At 43.0% G+C, this 21,559-nt stretch overlaps 1 protein-coding gene across 1 annotated transcript in view; it reads right to left on the reverse strand.

The window, feature by feature from the left end:
* The window catches only part of UBR5 (ubiquitin protein ligase E3 component n-recognin 5), a 3,965,620-nt gene that overhangs the window by 1,476,566 nt on the left and 2,467,495 nt on the right, over positions 1-21,559 (reverse strand). The window contains exon 30 of the mRNA XM_044065648.1: positions 19,353-19,444. Coding sequence (XP_043921583.1) covers positions 19,353-19,444 — 92 coding nt within the window. The remainder of the gene's footprint in view (positions 1-19,352; positions 19,445-21,559) is intronic.

Genomic DNA, 21,559 nt, shown 5'->3' on the forward strand with positions numbered 1-21,559 from the left:
AAGTGGTAATGCTTGAAGGTATGTACAGAGCTCCAGGTAGCAGCTTCTAGGATGTCCCTGGTAGGGACACCTCTGAGAAAGGCTGTTGAAGTAGATGCTGCCCTGGTGGAATGTGATCTTATCCCCTGTGGGGTAGGTTTTCCATGGTGCTTATAGCAGAAATGAATGCAATGGCCTATCCACTTAGAAATGGTTTGCTTTGAAATGGCCTTCCCCTCTGTCCCAGCAGCAAAGGCAACTAGCAGCTGTTCAGTTTTCCTGAGAGGCTTATTCCTGTCCAAATAAAATCTAAGTTGTCTGTGCAGGTCCAAAGAGTGCAGTATTCGTTCTCCCTTCTTCTGTGGATTAGAAAATAAGGTTGGCAAATGAATGGACTGATTAATGGCCACACTGGATACCACCTTGGGCATAAAGGAAGGATTGGTCCTGAGGGACACCCTGTCTACATGGAAGATGAAGGGCTCCACTGCCATGAGGGCCTGTAATTCAGACACTCTTCTTGCTGAAGTGATGGCTAGAAGGAAGGCTGTTTTCCAAGAAAGGAATTTCAACTCTGTAGTTGCAGCTGGCTCAAAAGGAGGTAGAGTGAGCTTTTCCAATACAAAGTTAAGGTCCCAGGCTGGAGTAGGGGCTCTCCTGGGTGGTCTTACATTTTTGGCCCCTCTGAGGAATTGCTTCAGCAGTGAGTGAGAGAAGAGGGGTGGCTCAGTATTATAATGTGCTGAAATGGCTAAGGCATGAATTTTAATAGATGAGAAGGAAAGGCCCTTGTGGAGCATCTCTGTTAAGTATTGAAGAATATGTGGTAAGCCTGGCACTGTTGTGCCCATCCCCGGAGTCTGGCACCAAGAACAATATCTTTTCCACTTTTCAGCATAGGATTTTCTAATACTAGGCCTCCTTGCCTCCAGAATGATATCCATCCCTTGCTTACTAAGGGATGGTATTGGAGAGCTCAGGTAATTAGCCAGACTGCACGGTTCAGGGTTTAAAGCTGGGGGTGCAGAATCTGGTCTTCCTGCTGGGACAGCAGGGAGGGGGTCTGAGGCAGGTACCATGGTTCCAGCAATGACATATTGCGCAAGCGGGGGTACCAGTGTTGGTGTGGTCAGTCTGGTGCAATGAGCATTGTCCTTGGTTTGTCCCGTTTGATCTTTAGCAGAACTTTCGAGAGGAGAGGTACAGGGGGGAAAGGCATAAACTGAGAGGCTTTCCAAGATGAAGGACAGGGCATCCACTTTCCAAGCTTGTCTGTAGGGAGTCCTTGTGCAGAATATGTCCAACTGGTAGTTCTGAGGGGAGGCAAACAGGTCTATCTCTGGGATCCCCCATTTGTTTCTCAAAATGCTGAATATCTTTGGTTCCAGTTTCCACTTGTGTGGGTCCATGAGATTTCTGCTTAGGTCTGCCAGTGAATTTAGCTTGCCTGGCAGGAACTGAGCTTGTAGGTGCACTTGGTAGCTCAAGGCTGTGTTCCACAGAGCCATGGCTAGTCTGCAGAGAGGGTAAGAGTGAGTTCCCCCCTGCTTATGTACCAAGAAGAATGGGATCCCTGAAGGCTGTCAGAGAATTCTGTACGGCTAACATTTCGTTTTGATTGATATGCAGGTGCATTTGACTCGGGTTCCATTTGCCCTGAATGCACTGCCCTGCCAAGTGAGTCCCCCATGTATAGTCTGATGCGTCTGTTCGGGTTTCGGTGGCAAGTGGTAGAGTGAATGGCAGTCCCTTGCTGTGGTGGCAGGCCTCTGCCCACCAAAGGAACTCTGTCTTTATACAAGGAATGATAAGAATCATTGATACCAGGTCCGGAGAATGTTGACACCATAAGTTTTTCAGATACCATTGTAGTTTCCTCATATGCAGTCTTGCATATGGAATTAGTAGAATGCAAGAGGCCATGAACCCCAGTGCTTGCAGTATTTTCCTTGCAGATAGCTGGGTCTTTATGGCCAGTAGTTTGAAGTAGGCTGTCAAACTTATTTCTCTGCCGTGAGGTAGGCCATTTGAGAAGTTGTGTTCAAGCTTGCTCCCAGGAATACAGTTTAATGGCAGGGTACTAGATGAGATTTCTTTTCATTTATTGTGTACCCCAGTGAGGTTAGCAGTTTCTTTACAAATGCCAGATTTAATAGCAAGTCCTGGCTTTCTGCCTGAATTAGACAATCGTCCAGGTAAGGGTATATCTGAATATTTCTTTGCCTGCAGAATGCAATGACTGGAGCCAGGCACTTTGTGAATACCCTGGGAGCAGTAGATAAGCCAAAGGGCAGTGCAGAGAACTGATAGTGCATGTAGCCTGCTCTGAAGCGTAGGTACTTTCTGCAAGATTCCCTTATTGGAATGTGCAGGTAAGCTTACTTTAAGTCCAATGTTGTCAACCAGGCATTTTTGCCTAGCATGGGAAGCAGCTGATGAAGAGTTAGCGTTTTGAATTTTGGGATTACCAAAAAGGTGTTTGGAATAGAGAGGTCCAGGATAGGACATCAGGAGTGGTCTCTTCTGGGTACCAGAAAAAGTCTGGAGTAAAAACGTTGCCCCCTTTCCTCTGCTGGGACAGGCTGAATAGAAATGATATTTAGAAGAGAGAGAACCTGCTGTTGAGCCTCTGCCCACTGATTTGGGGGTAGGTCTAGCCAACCGTTTGGGGTTGGTAAGGTGTGGAAGTGGAATCTGTAACCTTGGGAAACTATATTTAAAACCCATTTGTCTTGGGTAATGAGTTCCCAGTTTTTGCATGCAGGGCGATCTTTCCCCCTAAGGGAGCAGGCAGTTGAGCAAGGCTCGGAGAGTTTAAGGTTAAGTCATTGTGACAGTTTGCCATAGGGGGGTGTCTTACTACTTCCAGCTTTTGAAGTGGGAACCCCCCACTGCTTAGGCCTGTGAGTACCTTGAGACTGTAGCCTAGGTGGTCTGCTGTTCCTGGGTTTGGACTGAAAAGGCCTGGAAGAGACAGGAAAAAAAACAATTCTTAGAAGGCCAATGCCTGCTAAATCTGGGAGGCTGTACTTGCAGGAAATCTTTAACAGTTTGCATAGATTTAGCTTTTTCCTCCATCTTTTTAAGGACTACTACTGCTTTGTTGCCGAACAGGCGATCTTGGTTTAAGGGAGCATCCAGTAATTTTGCTTTAACATGATCTGGCAAATTTTGCTCCTTAAGCCAAGCATGCCTTCTAAGAACAGACCCAGTGACTGCAGCCCTGCAAGATGCTTCTAAAGAGTCAAAACCACATTGCAAAGTATGTTTGCCAACTTGTTCAGTAGAATGCATTAAATCCTGTAATTCTTTATTTTCAGCACAGTCAGGAATCAACATAATTTTCTGTTTAAGTAGTCCCATAATATGTTGCTGATACTTTAAACATATGAAACTGGCAGTTTAAGACCCTAATGGCCAAAGCAGCAGAAGTGTATACCTTCTTAACCCATCTGTCCAAGGCCCTGGAATTTATATCAGAGGGGGTAGGGTTTTTGGCAGTAGTAACCTTAATGCCTTTAGGTCTCTGGTAAATGATCTCTGGGTCCGCAGTAGGATTCTTGAAAAGGAACTTGTGAGAGTCAGGTACTCTGTAATACCGGTCAGGTTTCCTGGGAGCTGGAGGTAAAGTGTCTGGGGCCAGGCTAGACTCCAAGAAGGCATCATCTACAAGGTCCAGGACAGGAGGGATAGCTAAAGGCCTGTTTTGAGGTAGGAGTAAGAATTCCCTAAGCTTCTTTTTGAAGTCAGAGTAATCCTGGCTTTCTCAGCGGAAATGGTCCCTAACAGAGTGCAAGGTTTCACCAAAAGAAAAATCTTCTGGAGGGGAAGCAGAGGGAATGGAGTCCTCTGCATAAGAAGCCTCATAGGAAGATAAGGGCAAATCCTGGTAATCAGAAGAAACAGAAATTTCAGAATCCTGATCAGAAGAATCAGAAGGAAAATCAGTTCCAGGTCTCTTAGAGGGAAGAAGGCTGGCTTCCCCTAATTAACGTAATAAGGTCTTCAGCCATTCTTATCATTTGTTTTTTAGGCATATGGGCCTGACCATGTGGTTTGGACGGTCGAGTTTTAGACCATGAAGAAGAAGGTAGCGTCAGTTTGAAATGCAAGTCAGTAGGCCTGAATACACCCTCAGAAGCCGGTGCCCGCACAGCGGCTCCGGACCCATCCAAGGTAGAGACATCTGCAGGTTCCATGGTCGAAGAAGCATCTCGCGGCATACCGGACTACGAATGGGTCTCAGTAGAGGAATGCGAATCTGAAGTAGCAGGTATCATGGGTCTGTGAATGTGCCTCACTGAGTACTGGCAAACTGGCGACTAGTTTAACGGAAGCGTCGTCGGCAGCTTTGGACCTATGCCATCTGTCTCTGTCTTTATTTTTATGTTTTTTTGGAATGTTGGTGGTCGGATGGCTTACTGAAGCCATTTCTGGATAATTAAACAGAGTACCGAAATAGTCTGCTGCAAAAATGGACCAACGACAAATAGTTTGAGGACTGAATAAGGCACAAAACCGACAGCAAGGGACGTTGTGGTCTGGGCCTAAGCAAGGAATGCAGTACGAATGAAAATATTTATGATGTACTTGCTTTCCACAGGTAATACAATTGTTAACTTTTACTGACATCGGTTTAGAGCAAGAAAAAAGGATCCCCAATGGGGTACTTAGATTTTTTGAAGACTTTGGTTCTGAAACTCTCAGGACTCAGCTGACTGGCACTTTCAAACTGCTTCTGCTTTGGGCACTGCACAGCAAGAAAGACTGATGTAATGGTGTCGGCTGCATGTTTTATACCCCTGACTACCTGACGTCATGGAAGAGACAGCATCCGACGCAGGACCCAAGACTTTGATATTCAGGCCGGCTGAGGGCTACCTGCAGGCAGATAACCCAAATGTAATGACTGCAACAGTGAAACACGAAGAACATCCATAAGCTCGTGGAACTTTGATTATTCTGAAAGGATCTTTGAGATGTAGAAAAACAGCTGTAAGCATTCTGCCATCTTGTTCACACCGCAGCAGTTTCCCTTTCACCTTATGCCCACACAAGGAGGAGCCAAAAGAAAGGAGCACTGATAAAACCCGATGTGAAGTGGTCTGCAAAGTAAGTTAGCTGAAGACAGACCTGTCTCTTCATTACTATGTCTGAGCCCACTGTTTCAAATGCACCATCCACAGCATTGTGAATCATGCTTGAGATGAGTTATGATATAGAAGATATTGCAGCCATTCGGAACGTCAAGTTACTAGCAGACAACTGAGTGTCTGCAGTTTTTTTCAGCCAATACCCCCTGAAACCTAATCATATGCATCATGTAATTCAAAGCTCTGAATGAGAATGTACTTGATGCATAAATGCACTTCCTAAGTCTAGCCATCATTCTAGACTCCCTGTCTGGAAGATGAACAGCCTGAGCTTCCTCTGGGACATCCCTCTTGATGGGAAAAGGCACAACTACGGAATCAAAAAGAGGTCCCTTAACTCCAGTGCTGTCTATCTTTGCGGGTCTGCAGCACTCTTTCAGGCTTCCAGGGTATGGGCTCAGTCACATCAGTCTCCTATTAGGTTTTACTGCTTTGTCTGGGGGGGTGACCCAACCCAGACTGCTGGAGGAGTGGACTTCTACAAGATTTCCTCCTCTGGGAAGGTGAGGTCAACGTGCTAGGATCTCCTCTGTCTTATCTCCAAAACTTCATTACAGCAGGCATCATCCGGAGGGGGATATAGGGGAGACTTACCTTCCAATAAGATCTACATTTAGGGAGGGAGACACCAGAGAGGAGTCCAGGTGCATCTTCTTACACTGCCTTTTCTTGGGGTACTGGGTGGAGAGTCAACCAAACTCTCCTAAGAAAAAGGCACCCCAGATCTCTGCAATATGAGCCTATGAAATTCTCTGTTCAAGGGGAATACTAATCAACGGCTGACAGTTCCAGCAATGATGGTATTTCAGGTCAGAAAGAATAGTTATGTAAAAGCTTACCATAATCATAGATGCCCTTTTCTTCTATATGTACAATATTCATAACATGTGGAAGTCCATCTCCGTCTGACTCGTACATCTGGCCAGTACACAAAAGCCTAATGCTACTGTGAGTTACGTATGATGTCACATGGTACTCAAAACGTACTTCAAAGTGACGTCAGGTATACAATGGATGTTGCCACATACCAGACCTCAGAACTGAATGCTGCTAAAAGCACAAGCCTGATCCGATGTAAGGAATACATGCCACCAGTAGGCAGGCAAGCATCAGGGGGAAGGCGGGGGAGGGGAGTAACCCTGCATCATACAGAAGAGAACATTTATGGTTATGGTGAGATTTTACACAACTATTCTATGTGCTTCTATTCATATGCTGCAGTATTCATAACATGAGGGAGAGTACCATAGCTCGTACAGAACAACTGGGCAGAGGAGCAGAAACATTCTTCACAAACCCAAGCAGAATACCCCTGGCAAAACTAGCTCTGGACCTGGAAATGCCATCAAGTTTATAATGTTTCATGAAAGTATGGACAGAGAACCAAGTAGATGCTTCCATGACAGAGGAAGTGTCCAGGCCTTTAAATGGGGCACCACAGGAAGCAACTCCTCTACTGGAATGTACCCTAATAGGTGAGGGCAGATTTTTTTTCATCAGCTACATAACAGAAGGAAATAGTTTTGGAAATCCAAGTGGAAATAGTCTGCTTGAAAACAGGTTGGCCAAGGGCCCTTGGTTGATAGGAAACAAACAGGTGGGTCAGATTTCCAAATTGGTTTGTTTTTTATCCAAATAATATCCGATTTACCTGTGCACATCTAAGGTGTGTAGTATCCTCTCGCTAGAGGATTGAGGAGAGGGGGGAAAAAGGGTAGAAGATTGATGGACTGATTGAGCGATAACTCATTAACCACCTTGGGCATAAAGGAGGGGGTAAGTGCATAGGGAAACCCTATCTCTGTGGAAAACTGAAGTGGGAAGAGGACATGAGAGCCTGTAACTCAGACACCCTTCTGGCAGAAGTAATGGCCACAAGAAGGATTGTTTTCCAAGTGTAGTGTTGCAGGGTAGAAGAGCTTGCTGGCTCAAAAGGGGCCAGTGTAAGTTTATCCAAGACAAAGTTGAGATCCCAAGGAGGGGAAACTGGTTTCCTTGGTGGTCTGATGTAAGTAACTTCTTTTAAGAAGAGTTTAACTTCTAACTTGGAAGCTAAAGGGGGAGACATAGGCAGACAAGCAGAAAGGTGAGCTTTTACTGAGGAGTATGACAGGCCACTCTTCAGTAATTCACACAGGTACAATAGGACCACTGGAACATCCACAAACACTGGCTGTAAATCCTTCTTGAGACACCAGATGGAAACCTTTTCCATTTGGAAACCTAGAATTTCCTATTTGTGGGTTTTCTGGCCTCCTGCAGAACCTGTAGCACGTCCTCAGAAAAAAAGGTGTCTGAACAGAATCAAAACCCTATCACCTACAGAGTCAGCTGTAGGGTTGACATCTGTGGGTGAACTAATGTTCCCTTGTCCTGTGTCAGTAGGTCCATTCTGTGGGGTAGCTTGTGGTGACAGCCCTTGGCTAAAAGCAGAAGGGAGCTACAATGCTGTCTTGGCCAAAAGGGTCACCAGCAAGATTTTTGGTTGCTCCAGTTGGATCTTCAACTTGACCTTTTGAAGAAGTGGGAAGGGGGTGAATGCATAAAGAAGCATTCCCTTTCAAGAGTATGATAAGGTGTCCACCCTTCCATGCCATGGGATCTTCGCCCAAAACTGGGAAGATGCCTGTTCATGGGAGAGGCAAACAGCTCTACCTGAGGTATAGCCCACCAGTGGACCATGTCCAGGAAACATCCCTGTGAAGCATCTATTCATAGACTTGAGCCATGGACCTGTTCAGTGTGTCTGTCACTACACTCTGAGTCCAGGGAATGTAAAGTGCCTGGACAGAAAGTTGACTCTGGACAGCTAATTCCCACACCTGCAAGGTCAGTCTGCACAGGAGGCGCTACCTCGGCCTTTTCCTCCAGTTTCTCAGACAACAGACTAAAGCAGAAATCCCTGTCAAGAGAGGCATTACGTTAATATGTTCAGACAGGCAACCTCCCTAACAGACTCTGTGGCAGCTGCCGTACTGGAATCATCCAAAGCATCATAGCCACATTTTGAAGAATGTTTAGCAAACTGGTAAATCGCACTGCAAAATTCCAGCATTTCCTTCTGGAGGATCTTGTCTTCAATTTCCTCTGCTTTCCGTTTCAACTGACCTAAGTGGGATTCTTGGTATTTAATCATATGAAGCTGGCAGTTTAGCATACTCATGGCTAAGGTAGCTGAAGTGTATGCCTTTTCCCCCCAAAGTGATCAAGAGATCTAGTCTTTTTATTATTTGTGACAATTCTTGAAAGTGCAAACCCTATATCCCTTGGAATCTAAAGAAAATACTTCTGGATCTACCATGGGCCTCTTATATAGGGGCTTCTAGAATAATGTAGAAAATCAGGATTTCTAGCAGTAGGAGGCTGGGAATCTGGCAGAGATGTGTCAAATATGTCATCATTCAGCATCTCAAGCACTGTAGGATTAGCAAGAGGCTTAGTTTCTGGCAACCAAAGAAACTGCATGAATATTTTTCTTAGACTGAGAATATTCTTGAGCATCCTAATAAAAGGACTCCTCCATCATGTGCCGTGTGTCCCCAAAGGAAAAGCCCTTAGGTGACAATGCTGAAGCAAATGAATATCCAGACTCAGTATTAGCAGAGGATCCTACAGGTACCCCCTCCCAATAACTACTATTCTGGCTTCAGAAGCCGGTACCTGCACAGTGGTTCTCAGCCCAAATGACGCCTGAAGAGTTTCAGTTTAAGGAGACATCAGTGCTAAGGTGGGCATGGCAGTCTACAAAGGGTTGCACAAAAGCCTTCTGCAGCAGTAGATGTCACTGGAAGAAGTTACAAAAGCAACGTGGAGGGCTGTCAAACACCAACACTACATAATTGATTCCTCTACTGCACTTAACCTTAGGACACTTCTCCTTCCCCATTACAGTGATCTCAGAGGCAGGACTAGCAGATGGTATAATGCTCTTAGGCCAAGAGAGCCTTTTTTTTGTTCTAGGGACATTTCTAAGGATTCAACCCTTTAATTGTATGGGAAATGAAAAAATGTATCCTGAAGAGTTGGGCACACTGTGCTCCTAACAGAGGCAAAAAAAAAAAAAAAAAAAAGACAGAATGGAAATCACTATGCAGAATTTGTTTTCCAAAGAGAATTGCTTACCTTTTCTGACACCTACAGATATGGTAAACAGCTAGCTAAGAACACAGGCCTTCCTCAATGGGGTACTTAACTGAACAAGTTTGTCTTCGGACTGACTATGTACTGAAATGCACATAAAAACAGCATCAAACCACAGATGGCAAGAAAGAACTGAAGATGGCGCCGTAGATGGACAACATGTTATACCACCAATGATCTGATGTTAGAAAGGGAGGGCTATCGAGGCATCCACTGAACTAGGGGTGGGGGGAGTGAAATTTCTGATATTTGAGACAGCCTCATGCTTTTACAGGGCTGGAAATCACAAGAGTTAATACTACAAGAGTGACTTAACAACATCTGATTTGGTACTTGCGTACTATCGCAACCACATTTCCAACCTGCGATAATTCTTTGTTTTGCCAAAGTATTTATGTTAATCTTAAAAGGGGTGTCAGAACTACTAACTATTAGTCTGTCACATTGTATATGAGGCAGGAAAAGGAGTACCCGAAAACACGTGTGTTTGTGCTCTACAACAGTTTTCCGTGTGCGTCTGTGTTCTACAACAGCTTCCCCTACATTAAAGAGCTGACGTTCACAAACAGTCAGGTAAAGAAAGTACAGTTTTGTACCTACCATAAATGTAGATGTCCGATAGGTATGCAACTGCAGTCCTGACATATGTTGTCCTGCCTCAGGCAGCCCTTCGGTTGGCCGGATTCCAAAGTCTGGGTCCGGCGTCAGCTGATGTCACCCTTTCCCCGACGTCAGAGCGCCTGGGGTATAAAAACGTCAGCCGATGCTATCTTCTTCAGTGTTTCTTGCCCCAGATGCCAGGTGCCCTCTAAGGAAGGCTAAATTTTGAAAAAATAGAGAAAAATTCCAGACAAGTACAACAGCATAAAAACAAATACACCACAAAAGATTACCCCAGGTAGCTAAAATGAGGGGTAGAAACCCAAAAGTAAACCACAGAGGGGTAGGTGGGAGGGAAAACCTGACTGCAGTTGCATACCTATCGGACATCTACATTTATGGTAGGTACAAAACTGTACTATGTCCTTCAAGGATGCAACTGCAGTCCTGACATATGGGTTGAGTACCATAGCCAACCTGGGGTGGTAGGCACTAAGACAAAGATGGTGTAGCTAAAATGCCCTGCAGGACTGCAGAGGCAAACCCTGCTCTGGAACTGGAGTATAAAGGCAGGTTGTAATGTTTGGAAAATGTATGCACGGAGCTCCATGTAGCAGCTTCTAAAATGTCCTCTGTTGCCACTCCTCTTAAAAAGGCTGTGGAGGTGGCTGTAGCTCTGGTGGAATGTGGCCTGATGTCAGCTGGCATAGTTTTTCCATGAAGAGAGTAGCAGAATCGAATGCAATTTCCAATCCATTTAGAAATTGTCTGTTTGGAAATTGCTTTTCCCTGCAATTCAGCAACGAAAGCTACAAAAAGCTGGTCAGATTTTCTGAAAGACTTTGTTCTGTCCAAGTAGTAGTGCAACTGTCTGTGTATGTCCAAGGTGTGCAGAAGTCTCTCTCCTTTATTTTGAGGATTGGGAAAGAAGGTAGGCAGGTGAATAGCTTGATTCAGGGACACCCTGGATACCACCTTTGGCATGAATGACAGATAGGTTCTCAAAGAAACTCTGTCCTGGTGAAAAATAAGAGATGGTTGTATTGCCATAAGGGCCTGTAGCTCAGAGACTCTTCTTGCTGAGGTTACTGCCAGAAGGAAGGCTGTCTTCCAAGACAGAAATTGCAACTCTGAAGATGCTGCTGGTTCAAAGGGAGGAAGAGTTGATTTTTCCAGCATGAAGTTGAGGTCCCATGCAGGCACTGGTGGTTTCCTTGGAGGGTTGATGTTCTTTATACCTCTTAGAAACTGTCTTAGCAATGGGTGAGAAAATACAGGCGGATCAGTGTTATATTTGGCAGATATTGCTGAAGCATGTATTTTATGGAAGAATATGAAAGGCCATTGTGGAGCATTTCAGCCAAGTATTCCAGGATCTGTGGAATGCTCATCACTGATGGGTCTTGACCCTTTTTGCTGTTCCAGATAAGAAATCTCTTCCATTTTGCTGAGTATGTTTTTCTAGTGGAAGGTCTGCGCGCCTCCAGGATGATATCTTTTACCCTTTTGGAAAGTGTATCCTGAGTAATAGTCATGGAATCTTCCAAGCTGTCAGCTTCAATGTTCTCAAGCTGGGGTGTAGTGTCCTGTAATTGTGCTGTGTCAAAAGAAGTGGCCATTGAGGAAGGAGCCACGGATTGGTGTGTGTCAAGCTCCGTAGCAGTGGGTACAAGTGTTGTCTTGGCCAGTCTGGAGCTATCAGTATGACTTTCGGTTGCTCTGTCTTGATCTTTAGTAACACCTTGGTCATCAAAGGAAGAGGTGGGAAGGCATATAGTGTTAGAGAGTTCCAACTGAAGGAGAGAGCTTCCACCTTCCATGCTTGAGGATGGTATGTCCTTGTGCAAAACTTTTTCAGATGGTGATTGAAGTGGGAGGCAAAAAGATCTATAATCGGCCTTCCCCATGCTTGAGCTATTTGTAAGAAAATGTCTGGATGCAACATCCATTCGTGTGGATCCATGATGTTTCTGCTTAGGCTGTCCGCCAGAACATTGTCCTTCCCTGGTACAAACTGGGATTGTAGCTCTATTTTCAATTGTAGGGAAATATCCCAGAGATTCATTGCCAGTCTGCAAAGAGGGTAGGAATGGGTACCTCCTTGCTTGTTTATGTACCACATAACTGTGGTATTGTCTGTCTTTATTAGTAGATAGCCCTGATGCATGAACTTTTCGAAGGCCTTGATTGCATGTATCACTGACAGCATTTCTTTTTGGTTGATATGCAGGTGCTTTTCTTTTTGTGTCCATTGTCCTTGAATGCATCTGCCCTCCATGTGCGCCCCCCCATCCATGGTCTGAGGCGTCTGTTGTTATGGTTTGACTTGTATGAGGTTTGCTGAAAGGCAGACCTTTGTTTTTCTGGCTTGCTTGAGCCCACCACAGAAATTCTTCTTGAAGGCATGGAATGAGTGGGATCAATGCTTCCAGGCTGTGGCTGTGCTGAGACCATAGACTTCTTAGGTACCATTGTAGTTTCCTCATACGCAGCCTTGCATGTGGAATCAGAAGAATGCAAAATGCCATGAAACCGAGGGCCTGCAGGATTTTCCTTGCAGTCATCTGGGTGTGTGTTGCCAATCTTCTGAAGTATTCTGGTAATTGTTTTTGTTTTTCTTTTGTCAGAAACGCCATCTGGGTGTTTGTGTCCAGTGTGGCACCCAGGAAAGGTATTTGTTGGGATGGTACGAGACTTGATTTCCGAATATTGACTGTGTATCCCAAGGCCTGCAGTAGGTGAATGACATAGTCCAAGTTTTTTAACAAGGAATGTTGGCTGTCCGCTTGTATAAGGCAGTCGTCCAGATAAGGGTATATTTGTATCCCCTGAAGTCTGCAATGTGCAATTACTGATGCCAGGCATTTCGTGAACACTCTTGGCGCAGTAGATAAGCCAAAGGGCAATGCTGAGAATTGATAATGCTCTGAGCCTGCAAGAAATCTGAGGTATCTTCTGCAACTTTGTCTGATTGGGACATGTAGGTATGCCTCCTTGAGGTCCAGAGTTGCCAGCCAAGACCCCTTGCCCAGCATGGGAAGGAGTTGCTGTAAAGTCAGCATTTTGAATTTTGGCACAATAAGGTAAGTATTCAGTGCGGACAAGTCCAGAATGGGTCTCCATTGGTTTTCTTTTCTTGGAACAAGGAACAGTCTTGAATAAAATCCTTGTCCTTGTTCTGCAGAAGGAACCTTTTCTATTGCTCTTATCTGAAGTAGGTTTGTTATTTGTTTGAGTGCCTCTGCCCTTTGATTTGGTGGCAGGTTTGGCCTGCCATGTCTTGTTGGCAGTGTATGAAAATGGAATCTGTATCCTTTTGTGTCTATTATCTCCAGTATCCATTTGTCCTTTGTAATATTGTGCCAATTTTTTGAGAATAAAGATAACTTTCCGCTCAAAGGTGCTTCTAATTGAGCCCTAGATGGCGGAGTCAAAGTCAAGTCATTGAGATTGTCCTGGCGGAGCAGTGGAAGGTCCTGCCCCACCTCTCTGGTTCGGAGGCTGCCATTGACGTCCTCTGTAGGAGCCTCGAGTTTGCCCTCTACCTCTGCCACGTCTGTTTTTGCCTCTTTGAAATTTGTCTGTGTCAGGAAAGGACCAATGTTTAGAAGGCCAATTCCTGCTGAATCTTGGAGGCTGTACCTGGAGGAAATCTTTGACTGTTTGCACTGATTTTGCCTTTTCCTCTATTTTCTTTAAAACCTCTTGTGCAGTAGCACCAAATAGCTTATGTTTCTCTAGTGGTGCGTCCAAAAGCTTAATTTTCACATGGTCTGGCAATGCTTGTTCCTTTAACCAAGCATGTCTGCGTATGACTGCACCTGTCTTTGCTGCTCTACATGAAGCTTCCAATGCATCATATCCACACTGAAGGAAATGGCTGCTAACCTGCTTAGTATTATGAACCAATTCCTGTAACCCCTTTCTATCTAATGGTTCAGGGGAAGCCAGTTTCTTTTGCAAGTCATCCAACATATATTCCTGATACTGAATCATATGGAATTGACAATTTAATGCTCGCATAGAAAGGGTGGAAGATGTATATACTTTCTTGCCCCACCTTTCTAAAGCCCTAGAATCTCTTTCCGAAGGGAGTAGGTTCTTAGCAGTAGTGGAGGAAACCCCTTTAGGCTCCTGAGAAATAGTTTCAGGGTCAGCAGTATGGCCCTTGTACAGAAACTGATGTGTGTCTGGGACCCTGTAGTACCTGTCTGGCTTGACAGGAGCAGGGGGGAGTGAGTCAGGGGTAACACTAGATTCTAAGTACACATCATCTAAAACATTTAAAACTGGAGGAATAGCTAAGGGTCTATGCTGAGGTAGCTTTAAAAATTCCCTTAACCTTTTCCTAGAATCTGAGTATTCTTGGCCTTGCCATTTGAAGTGTTCCCTCATGGAATGAAGCGTTTCCCCAAAGGAAAACTCCTCAGGAGGAGAAGCAGAGGGAATAGATTCCTCCGCATCACAATCCTCGTAGGCTGGGAAGGCCTCCTCCTGGTAGTCTGAATGTGCAGAATCACCTGAGGCCTCATCGGAGGACTGGGAGTCTACCTGCTCAACCCTAGGCCTCTTGTCAGCAGGCGGCTAAGAGCCTCTATCTGGATGAGGCTGTGAACCCCTAATCAAAGAAATAAGGTCCTCAGCTAAACTTAAAATTTGAGAACCAGAAGTGGATCCCAGAGAAACAGATCTTGGAGGGAGAGACTTAGCCTGTTTGGCAGCCTTAGCACGTGTGTAGGCCTTAATGGACGCAGACACTGGAGGCCTGGCAGCCCCACGTGCTGGAGTAGTCTTATCCACTGAAATGGTGTCAGAAACATCCTGGGCTACGGTCTCAGAGGGGAGCACAGAAACTGGCACCAAGCTGGCCTCCAGTACCGAAGTAACCGGTGGAGCGGTGTCGTCGGTCTGTAGCGGTTGCGAAACCGGCTCAGAAGAGACCGAGACACTCACGGTAGGCCTAAGCGTGGTGTCGGCCAAGACCGCGGACCACGGGTGTCGGTCCGCATCCTTCCGTTTTTTAGGTAAATGTGCTGTAGGAAGCTCCGACGGCATGATACAACAGAAATCTTCCCCAAAATAATCCTGTGCAAACTCAGACCGATGCCTAAGAGTGCGTTTATTGAAAGAGGCACAAGCTGCACAGGCCGAGACGTTGTGTTCTGGGCCTAGGCAAGGTAGGCAGTAAGAGTGGAAATCCTTATGAGGTATTTGTTTCCCACAAGTTAAACAATTATTAACTTTTTCACTTTTATCTGACATCGGCTGAGGCAAGAAAAGGTCCCCAACGGGGTACTTAGCTTTTTTGAAGACTTCAGTAGCTGAAAACACAGCAGCTGGTCGACCGGCACTTGCGAACTGCTTCTGCTTCGGGCGCCACGCGGCAAGAAAGACTGGAGCAGATGGCGTCGGCTGACGTTTTTATACCCCAGGCGCTCTGACGTTGGGGAAAGGGCGACATCAGCCGACGCCGGACCCAGACTTTGGAATCCGGCCGACCGAAGGGCTACCTGAGGCAGGACAACCCATATGTCAGGACTGCAGTTGCATCTTTGAAGGACATCTGGTACTGTACCATAGATAGCCATCCTGTTACCATAACACAGTTTACCCCAAGTCGGGGTTTAGAACCATGTGCATGAAATTAGTATACTTATAACCAAAGCTGCCAAAACTTTTAAAAGTACTCTTTTTACATACCATAGGTGCCTTACTAATCAGTGTTTATTCAACAGTCCATTTACATTCCTCATCCACCATCTATTTGCAAAGCATACTTATATTCTTAGTTAACAGTTTTATTAATTTACTGGATAGCAGAATATTGCACAAATCATATATATTTGTTACCATCTAACCGAAATAATTAAACCTTGAAAAGAATCTAATATGTAATGGTATTTATGTCTTATCACAATCAGATTGCGAACAGGAGAAACGGGTACATGGCTTGGAAAAGAGACATTTCTACTGTTCGAAATGTGGTTGCGATAATAGTCACTGAGTGAGTCTCATGGACAACAAAGCAATACTTTTTGTTAAGTAAAAAAAGAAAGCGGTACTTGCGTCTTTTCGCAATGACATTTCGAACAGAAGAAACTGCTAAATGGCTTGGAAAACACCTGTTGCTCCTGTTCAAAATGTGGTTGCTATAATACCTCTGATTTTACTGTAGATTTGATATGGTCTAACTGTCATTAAGATGGTGATGCTCTTTCTAAAGTTTCCATAATCCTTTTTTTTTTTTTTTTTTAAGCTGTTAAAAGCTATGCCTATGTTATTTGAAATGTTAGTTTTATTATTTATCCTGCCTGAGAGTATCCAAGAGCCACGAGATTTTAACATTTGTATTATTGGTTCATTATTTAATGCCATCTGAAGTTTTTGCATTTTGTCTTTTTAAGAATGGGTTGACTTTTAGCTCAAACATTTGCTTTATCTCGTTTTTTTTTTTTTTTTTTTTTTTTAGCCCAAATCATTTGGCAGTTTCCTGTAAGAAATTAGTCAAGCTTCTGTGTTGCTGTTACTGAGTAGCAGCATGACATCAGCATACGCTAGGCTGAGGAGGTAGAAGCCATATTAATAATCTGGATGCTAGTAAAGTGTGCTAAGCTCTTATTAAGAATCCAGTCTACTGTTAAACTGAACAGCCCTTATGAAAGCAAACACCCCTGATTAACTCTAATCTTCAACGTGATTGGTTCTGATAGCCGTGAACACATTTTGACTCTGTTCTGAATGGCATTATAAATGTCTTGTATGATAATTATCAACTTATTTTGTGCATATTCATTGCAGACTACATTCAATAATACCTATCTAGCCACACTGTTGAAAAATGCCGGACGGACTGCTGAACAGCATGGATTCTATGTATTCAGACAGCATCAATGTGATCAGCTCAGTCAGGAGAAACTTTAGTACCCTGATTGGGTCTAAAACCATGATGAGTGTGATACAGACTAATTCAGCAGGAACTTAAAAAGTTGATGTTGGATACACTTTTTTTTATATTTCTGAAAGCAGGATAGTGCAATAAAGATGGCAGTTATTTAGGGTCATGCTGGAGTCATACTTAAGCAGGAGGACCATAAAGGACTGCTTCTAGGAGTAAGGCACTTTTCCTTCCAAGATGGTTCTATTTATTTAGTATTGTGAAATGATAGGTGACAGACTGTGAGGTGATGTTAAGAAATTTAGGCGGGAGATGGTCTGTGTGGGTAGAAGCATGTTTAATTTTGCCAAACTGATTATGAACTGCGGAAGGGGTGGAAGCAGTTATGAGGCAGAGTTGCTGAAACACAAACACTGCACTGCTGCCTTGTAGGCAGACTCCAGAGAAGAATACAGCCCATATCTCTCCTTTATTTCAATCACTCTCCTGAGATCAGTGAGGACTCTGCTGCTCTATGAGATGACCATCTTCAACTTCCATAATTCTCAAACCACTAAAGTAGCCTTCTAACTTTTCCTGCCTTCACCTACTGGGATGAATAGATTACACCTAGGGCAAATACTTAAGCCATGCTCCTTTCTCCAAACAAGACAGTGCTGCTGCAGGTCCAGAGTCATGGTCTAGCAGTGGCAGGAATACTTGGAAGGTTTCAGCCACTTAGTCATTGAATCTAAGAACTATTTTATAAAGGATATCAGTACTGAGATGCAAACTGAGTCACTGGCAGTAAAAAACTAAGGCTTAATGGTTATGGAAGCTCTCCAAGCCAGATGTGTGTTAACATGGCAGGCACCATCTGTAACTGTACACAGCCCTGAACTCTCAGGTGATACACAGAAAGATCTTTCTGAAATGGACTTAAGAGAACATCTAAAAAAAAAAAAAAAAAAAAGTTTTGACTAGTACATAGTTTAAAAACCTCTGAGGAAATAATACTCATCTGTATAGGTTTGTGTCTTCTTGTAAAAAAAAAAAAACAATCGGTTAAAAGAAATGACAGCAACAGTGAAATTTTCACTATGACTGACAGAAAAACTTTCTCGGCTATTGGGTCATACTGCAGGGAAAGAGCAGATTTCTACAGCTTGTGTCAAGGGATCACTGTGTAAAAGCATGCTGTAGCCTCCCTACCACAGAAAGTAAATATACTGAAGGCAATATACCAAAACTAACTCCCTATCAGAACTCTCATTTGATCCTATAAAGTAAACTTCTGAAATTCACTGTTGCACATTTAAAGCATTTTTACAGAAGAGTGTACCTCTTACATCCCTGTTATATATACCAACTGTAAGATGAATGAATCTTGAAATAACAAGGGTACTGAGGTATCACAAACTTGGACTTGGAATGTAGCTCCACTATATTCACTTATACTATATGTCTAAGGATCATGATCAAGTCCTCAGAATTTCAACAGACATTCACCTAAGCCAGATTTTGGAAGACTTATGTTAGCCTTCTTCCTAGGTGTCCCCGTGAACATTAAAGACTTCTGTTCACACCACTTTTAAATGGCAAATGCTTGCTAAGAATGCTTTTAGGAAAAGCCAGCTTTATGGCACAAGTTAACAGTGATGCTAACAATGTAATTATCCCTCCAGCAATAACCTTAGATTCTCAAAGTCGTACTTTCTCCAATCTCCATGTCAAAAAGTATTCCTCACTGTATCTTCTCAGTTAAAGCCCTCTTTAGTTCCTGTCAGAGGTGGACAACCTTTTCCTTTACATGCTTGGCAGCACTGTCAAAAAAAAATATCAATGAAAGCTAAACAAGGCAATCCCAGCAGAACCTGGCACAGAAAGGCTTTGCAAGCGAGCAGCTATGGCAATTAGACAAGCACTCTTGTCACAGCCGTTCAATTGCAAATCAATACCACCTACATTTGAGCTGAAAAGCATTTTCCTTAAGTTTCACTATATTTTCTACATTTAACTTGCTTTTGCGCATACAACTTTGAGAAAACTCAAAAAAATCAAAATGACCAATTACTTATACATCAGTTTTATAAGCAAAATTGAAGGAAGAGACAGCAAATGAAAAAATGACAATGATAAAAAAGCAAGGTAGTAGAATAACAATGGAGCAAAACAGGTAGTCGCAATTAAAATAAAGTCTCCAGATATCCAACAGCCAAATGTCCACAACAATCACAAGAATAAGGCAAAAACCTTATTTAAAAAACGTTTTAATTCAATGATAAGCGCTTTCGCTAGATAGCTTCATCAGATCAGTACACAATGCATATTCTCTCTAGCGAAAGCGCTTATCATTGAATTAAAACGTTTTTTAAATAAGGTTTTTGCCTTATTCTTGTGATTGTTCTGGACATTTGGCTGTTGGATATCTGGAGACTTTATTTTAACTGTGACTACCTGTTTTGCTCCATTGTTATTCTACTACCTTGACTTTTAATCTTTTTTACAACGGAGCATTCATTCGTTTGGTTGGTAGCACATTTCATTTGTAATGATAAAAAAGCAATCATTTTTAGCCAAACATTTTAATGAAGACCAGTACTTACTTGCAGTCATGGCCCTTATGGCACACCCTTGCACACTCTGTGCAACAACACAAAGATTCTAACAAACCACATGTTCGACATTCAAAAATATCCTAAAATGAAAATGTAAAAGATAAGATACTCAGTTCAGAAAAAGTTTTAAGTCAGCAATATCATGTGAAGGTTAATCAGGCAGTAAGGCATATAAACAAAGTACTTTTTAAAAATGTAGTAGTGGTGGTATCACTGCATGTCACTATACAGAAAAATCTACAAAAGTTCCATAAAAGAATTAGATTTCAGAAAAAAATCTTCAAAGCTTTTCACATAAAGATAACTGTTTGGAAGTTATGGAACCATCGGTGAAAGGACAATTGTAAACATGAAAAGCATCACAAGCAGGCAGAGCTTTTCATTAAAATGAAGGGACTTCCATAAGCTTGTGTTTCACCAAAAGATATTTACACAAGAACAATAAAGTGGATGCATTACTAACTGTGCAGTGGAATTTAACTGCTGATGATGGAAACAAAAATATTTTAATAAAGTATCTAGCTTTTCATGACTTTTTTGGGGGAAAGGGGCAAAATAAGAACCAACTGATGGAAATGCTCCAGAAAAATCCAAAAGTAGCACAGGGAGAGACGCAACCTGGACTTGTCAATCTCAAGTCAGCATGTAATTTTTGTTTTCTTTTTCAGACTACACTGAAGAATGACAGATGCATGACGAAAGTGCACAAAGAGCTGGTCTTGTTAAACTCATTCTGGACCTGAAATGAACATCCATAATGTATTTTTTTTCTTAAATTAAATGGATCTACTATTTATGGATATCCTCTACTAAACCCACTATGACACATGCAATAAAGACTACAATAACCTGCAGCTTTACTATAAGCAAAGGATCCAAAAAAGCATTTCTCTGTCCTTCAGCTTAGTTTTATTTTTTTCACACAGCAATCTTTAACATATGAACAGCCACAAACAGAAATTAATCATATTGATAGACAGTATACATTCTACCATTCATGGATTAAAAACTACTTCATGCAGCATGACTGAATTTCTTTATCTAGCATTCAGCTTAATTTAGAAGTTATGTACTTGCCATAACTTGCCATCTGTTTTGTGCATTTTCATTCTTCCTCACAAACAATTCCAGGATCCGATCCTCGGATCTGTCTTGGCTGCATACACAAGACTTGGATATGAATCTCGAGCTCCTCCCAATACACACAATGCTCTATTCCATTCCCAACTCCTCAGATCAAGTTTCCTGCCTTATTGCCCACTGTGTTAGAGAGTCAGAACAGACAAAAGAAAAGACTGAGACTCAAACCAGGAACACAAAGGTTTCAATATCATCCAAGGATCCTTCTAGGAGTGAAAAAGCCGGGGGATGGCTGGACGGGCAGGTGAGGAAGAATTAAAATGGAAAACACAGATGTCAAGTTAATAAGTACATAACATCTAAATCTGATGCCCTTTTCATTCTTACTCACAAATGGGTCAGCATCCCCAGCTATGCAAGTCTTGGGAAGCCCTCAAGGAAGGGCATGCTGGAGCACTGTTGAACCAAAGGAAGCTTTGCTTCTACAGACCATGACCTACTTTGTAATGTGTAACAGAGGTATGAGTCTTTGTCCAAGGAGCTGCAGCACGGATATCATTAATGGAAATTATTCAGGAAAAGGCAGAAGTAGCAGACAAAGATCTAGTGGAATGAGCTCTAAGACGATGAGGCAATTCCAAACCTTTTTATGAATAAATCAGTGTAATACAATCAGTAATCCATTTAGACAGAGTAGTTTTGGAAACCGCCTGACCTAAGTGGTTAGAGGAAAAAGATACAAACAACTGATGGGACTTCCTGTACTGTTTTGTGAAGAAATAATCGTAGTTGTCTATGAACATCAAGAAGGTGCAGCATATATTTGCCCTTATTAGTAGAGTGTGAAAAGAAAGCTGGCAACTGAATGGAATGGTTTATGTTAGACTTCATGGCCTCTTTAGGTATAAAAGTCGTCGCTGGTTGAAAGGGTTTCTAAGTCAACCCCTGGAGGACCAAGATGAGATCCCAAGGAGGAGAGGGGTCTTTTATTGGTGGTCTAAGGAGAAAAGTTCCCTTTATGAAAGCCTCACATAATCTGGAACTTAATCCAAAATACTGCTACAGGTCTGGAAAGCAATTTAGTCCAACAGAAAAGCTAGTCAGTCCTTTGATAA

Source organism: Protopterus annectens, chromosome 3.part0 (genome assembly GCF_019279795.1).
Source record: "Protopterus annectens isolate FY-2018-M chromosome 3.part0, PAN1.0, whole genome shotgun sequence".
Classification (NCBI taxonomy): domain Eukaryota; kingdom Metazoa; phylum Chordata; order Ceratodontiformes; family Protopteridae; genus Protopterus; species Protopterus annectens.